General features: G+C 38.9%; 1 protein-coding gene across 1 annotated transcript; it reads left to right on the top strand.

Moving 5' to 3' along the window:
* The first annotated feature begins 3,359 nt into the window (after positions 1-3,359).
* Positions 3,360-4,832, top strand: LOC145420022 (uncharacterized). Its single transcript, XM_080288721.1, has one exon. The coding sequence runs from the start codon at positions 3,375-3,377 to the stop codon at positions 4,200-4,202; it is 828 nt and encodes a 275-aa protein (XP_080144847.1). The 5' UTR covers positions 3,360-3,374; the 3' UTR covers positions 4,203-4,832.
* The last annotated feature ends 1,023 nt before the right edge of the window (positions 4,833-5,855 follow it).

The following is a 5,855-nucleotide window of genomic DNA, read 5'->3' as shown; positions in this document are numbered from 1 at the left end:
AAAATCACCTAATGAAATTAAGACAGCAAAGTAAATCAAATACTTGACTTAAGGGTGATTTATTAGGGCAGGGATAGCTCAGTAGGTAGAGTGGTGGCCCCTGATCGCAAGGTCGGGGGTTCGGTTCCCCTGAACAGCCACCCTGAGGTACCCCTGAGCAAGGTACCGTCTCTACACACTGCTCCCCGGGTGCCCAATGGCTGCCCACTGCTTCACTGAGTGAATGGGTTAAATGCAGAGAGGAATTTCCCCACAGGGATCAATAAAGTACACTTACTTTCTTTCTTAACTGCAGCAAATTTACACTAAACTGGAAAAAAATTGAATGTTTATTGAAGCGTCCGACAATAAAAACAAACAAACTAGATATTAATTTGCATATATGAATTTTAATTTGTATCATATCTGCTACATCTGGCATTTTCACTGGAAAAAAATCAATCACACTGATGATGTTGAAGTTTAATAAACTCACAAAAACAGTTTGTATCAAATATGATACAATAGGCATTAACGGGTTAAAAGAGGGCATTACATTTAGTCCACTGTGCATTGCAGTCACTCACTTAGACACACTGTTTGTGTCTAAGTGACTGAATCCATGATAGAAAGGTGCACTACTGTGTTTGTTAGGTTGAGGCCTAAAATAGCTACAGTTTGATAAGACTCCAATTACACTGTGAAAGTGTGCTGCTACATTCAGGCAGAGCTCGGTAGGAAATCACTGTCGGTGCTGTTGTACTGTGCAATCACTGAGATTAATTCATGTCGCACACTCTGACCGCCATTCATTCATACATAAAATTCTGCCTTAGTTATCCATTAATACACCTGTACTGAGTGGCTGCGGTGCCTTTTGCATACAAATACTGGACAAATAAGTCCATTTTAGTCTAAAAATAATTCCTGAATTAATTTACAAATTTACAATTTTATCTGATTAGCCGTCTGTGTTTTGTAATAGATGCATTACACGACACTTTCAAAATCTCCCCAAATTATACACATTATCCATACTATCCATAGTATTATCCATATGATGTAGAGTGCACTACTCCCTTCTCACAATTATGAATTATGAATGCAAAGTGTCACAGACTGTTGCTACATATAGTGATACCGATCATGATTTTATTCCCATTTTAGAGGAAAAGGATGGTCGAGGGAGCTGTAGCACCTGCCTCACTGATGTATCACAAGGTATGGCTTCAAAACTTTAACACTGTTATTTTGTCTTCTGTCCATGTATGTGCTAATGAGTCTATTCAAGATGACCTGATGACTTTGACATACCCTTTAATGTCACAACTCACTGCTTTGCTGGGTAGAAATTTGTCACTTCCTTTCAACTTTATCTCTTCATCTCTTCTCCTCTTGCTATACCCGCTTACCTGATTAATGTTTTATCATTTTTGTTGCCTTGGATGTCAGCTAGTTTAACTAAATTTCTAGTGTGGTGAGCAGTGTGATTTTATATATACATTAGATGTAGTAAATTAATGTGTATAATGATACTGGACCACCATGCGGCACTGGATAATTCTGTTTGTTTATGTGTGAAAAGAAAGAATGCAAAAGAAAAACCCTGAGCAGGAGAAAGTAAGAAAAACTCTGGCACAGTGGTATTAAGTCTGCAGACCTTACGATCATGGTATAGTAAGTACACTGTAAAACAACTAGCAATTGTTGATCTCAGTAAACATTTTCAGATTTATTCAGAAATAAAAACATCATCTTATAGTTGAACTAATAGGTTTTTTCAAAGCTGTATAGCAACGATTTCTGAGTTACACAGAAGACTACTACAAAAGCAGACTGCCAAAGCCACAGATAACACTTCAATTGTTGGGGCACAGTTCAAACAAAAAAACAAAAGGTTTTAATGACAGGCCTGAGCATTGGTTCATGGTTGCATCATGAATTGCATGATACGATGATCGCATCATCTTATGAATAATCTGTAAAGATCATAACATTCATTTTACTCAATAACAGCTCCAGGTATGCATCTAGTTAAGAGAAGATGAACTGTGACGTGATGTTGCAATCATTTCAGCAAGCTAACAGCCGCTGTGAACTGACAAGTTCAATCTTTAAAACTTTAGGCTTTTAAGTGACACTTTAAGTGACAATTACATATATTTTAATCAAATTTCAAAATAGGAAATTTAGTAGGAGTTGAAATATACTCAAAATTTCATTCAACAGTATAATATAACACACCTATGTTTAAATAGCATTCCTTAAACGCAACTATAGCAACATGAATAACCTAGTTTTGCCCACGTAAAGTGATAGAGCGTTCATTATACAGTGGTTAATTATAAGTGCTTTTCTACTCTACTTGAGCTCTCAGAGTGCTTTGTACAACTTGTCTCATTCACCTGTCACACACATTGATACAAGCACATTATTTCCATACATGCTCTCCATCAAGCATTCACACACACATTCAAACTCTGATGGATGCACTGGGGAGCAACTTGATGTTCAGTATCTTGCTTGAAGATACTTTGACATGAAGACTGGAACAGCAGCCAGGAACTGAACCATCATCATCATTTTGAGTTTTCTGGGCTCCCCTTTTTTCATGCAGTATACAGTATGCTCTAGAATGATATCTTTCACTCACTATTTGACAGATCCAGAAGAATGTTATTTTTTCCTCCCGCCCCCTCAAAAAAAAAAGAAAACAAAAAACAGCTGATTCATGAAAAGACTCCCCTGCATTTGTTTGTACAAGATATGAGGTAATGAACATACAGAACAAGTGTGGGGTAGAGACAATTTGGCTTAGTTTCCATGGCAACAATGGGAAGATGAATGACTGATCACTGCTATAATTAATAACGTTAACATCAGATTATTAAAGTTTGCTCACTAATTTGATTTCCTTGACAAATAGTTTTAAATTATCTGTATTTCAATAAATAACTTTAGCAGTATGTTTTTGCTGACGACATCCTTAATGCACTGTTTACTTCTTCATGTCAGAGGAGGTTTTGCTTTCCCTCTTGAGTACAAGTACATACGCACGCAAAACTACAAAACTACACATACGCACAAATGAATGATAATCAAATTCCAGAAAGTAATTATGACTGGTATGATTTTGCAGTCAGGAAATCATATGCTTGCTGCCACTTCAGAGTGTGTGTGAATTACACCCAGAGCTTCTAAAGATGAACGTGAAAATCTGCCAAACCTTGCATACCTCTTTAATGTCAGTCTGTGGTTTAAGGTTTATCAATAATCCATGTCATTCATATCTATGGACATTCATTTGCAAATAAAGACAGATAACTGAAAATTTGTGGACCTGTGCTGGGGTCCACCAAGGGTCAGCTCTGTCACCCCTCCTCTTCATTCTATGTATGGATACCATCACGGCCAACCTCCAGTTACCTCATCCATGGTCTCTCCTCTTTGCCGATGATATTTTCCTTGCCAGCAAAGACAGAGAAGAGACCCAAACGACGACGCAACTCTGGAAGACCCGGCTCGATGAATATGGCATGCGGCTTAATACGAAAAAGACCGAATACCTGGAAGGAGGCCCCCAAACTGATGGCACCATCATAATTGACCACGAAGAGTTGAAGAAGACAGAAGAGTTCCGCTACTTGGGCTCAGTCATCAGCTACGATGGAAATATAACCTCCGATGTCCGAGCACGAATAAATGCAGCCTGGTTAAAATGGCGACAGGTCACTGGTGTCCTTTGCGACAGAAGAATGCCAGATCGACTCAAGGGAAAAATCTACAAAGCGGTGGTCCGCCCAGTAGCCCTGTATGGTTCTGCATGTTGGCCTGCATTGACCACACATGAACAGGCCCTAAACACCATGGAGATGCGCATGCTCCGATGGAGCCTGGAAATTACAAGACGGGACCGTGTTACAAACAAAGACATACGGAAACGACTAGGTGTAGCCCCAATTAAGGAAAAGATGCTCCAGTCCTGCCTGAGGTGGTATGGACACGTGATTCGAAGCGATGAGAACTCTGTAGCAAAAATGGCAATGATGATTGACCCAGAAGGATGCTGGCCTCGAGGCAGACCGAAGAAACGGTGGATGGACAAAATAAAGAAGGACATTAAGACTATCAACGCATCACCTGAGGACGCCTTGGACAGAACCAAATGGAGAAACCTTTGCCGAAGAGCGGACCCTGCACCAGCGGGAACAACGCCAGGATAAAGAAGAAAACAAGTGCAAAAGAATCATCTTTCAATTTTTAGGTTTTACACATCAGGATGCACACACACAAAAACAGTCTGCTCCAACAACACATGATATATTACACCACAATATTTTTATTTAACAACAATTCATCTAAAATGCAACCCAAACAGCTTGCCATGAACTTTCTGACAAAAAGTCTAAATGCAGTGTTTCCATAATTTGCATCTCGTCACTAAGTCTTTATGGAGCACGAGTGAATATGTGAGTTTCTAACGCACACAAATTGCTTCAACTAATCAAACTCATCCGACCGGGCAAACTCTAATTTCAAACATCCTGTTGTGGTGTCACAACATTGCCAAAGAAAAGAGATAAGTATTGCCTAAAAAAAAAACAGATCCTCATCTCTTTCTGTTTTTTCATTTCCTTACACAGCACATTGCAGACCATAAATCCACAAGATTACAGCAAAACGTCATTTGGATGTTATGGCATGCCACGGTTATATATGAACAAGCTGTGACTCTCTGGGTAACAGAATAAATTAGATTACTAAGTTTTTTTTTGGTTTGGTTTTCCTGACAGAGCCAATGTGTCTTCATGCTGGTTTCACTGTGCCTCTATAACAGTAGACTTTAGCATACTGGACTTCGTACGACAGTATGCTAAGTACGACAACACAATGAAGCACCTCAGAGAGCGACGCTGCTTATTGTTCTGTGGTGCTGACACTCGATTGGCTTTTTCAAATTTCAGCTCTTCAGTCGCTTTGGAAGAGCTTTTGGCAGATTGGCTCCAGTTCTTTTCATCAACTGAATATGCTAAAACCTTTTTGATTTTTTTTTTTTTGGATTTTTAGTGACAGAATGTTCGGCTGAGCTGTTGCTTCTACAACACTCTAAAAATATTCATCGATAGGAGCGCAGATCTCACATGTGAATGCTCAATATGTCCCTTTGGCTGTGTAGTTGTGCATTTTGTGGTTTTAGAGCAAAATGCAGAATTTATATGTAGACTCTATTTAAAAATTAGTTGTAAATGTAGCAGTATTTACCTTTGCCTTTAACAATAATGCTGAAGACACTCATTCTGAGAAATCTTTGAACCTAATGCATTTTAGATGGGAAAGAATCAAAGAACAACTCACTGAATAAAACCGTTCAGTGTAAGTTAGGGATGCTATAAAGTCAGCTGGTAGGCAGAAGTTAGAGCTATTTCTGTTATCAGACAGATTGACTGTCTGATATATATATATATATATATATATATATATATATATATATATATATATATATATATATATATATATATATATATATATATATATTATTAGGGGTGCAACGATATTCGTATCGATATTGAACCGTTCGATACAGTGCTTTCGGTTCGGTACGCATATGTATCGAACAATACAAAATTTGTAATTTATCTTATCAACTTTCCTTCTGACGATGCTGTCTGTGTTGAGCGCTCAGTGAATCTGCGTTTGACTACTCCGCCTAGGGTCGACAGTGCAGCCTAGGCGGAGTAGTCGAACGCAGATTCACTGAGCGCTCAACACAGACAGCATCGTCAGAAGGAAGAGCGCAGGGCAAGCTAGCGAGACAGAAGTTAAGCTCTCCTTACAACATGGACCTCCCCCACCCTCATTCAGATCTGGCGTTTGGA

This window comes from Astatotilapia calliptera, chromosome 14 (assembly GCF_964374335.1).
Source record: "Astatotilapia calliptera chromosome 14, fAstCal68.1, whole genome shotgun sequence".
NCBI classification, from domain to species: Eukaryota; Metazoa; Chordata; class Actinopteri; order Cichliformes; family Cichlidae; genus Astatotilapia; species Astatotilapia calliptera.
This window is presented reverse-complemented; position numbering and strand designations above follow the sequence as displayed.

What these genes read in the sequence shown, in the direction of transcription:
- LOC145420022 (XM_080288721.1), top strand. Translation starts at nt 3,375, where the DNA reads ATGGATACCATCACGGCCAACCTCCAGTTACCTCATCCATGGTCTCTC.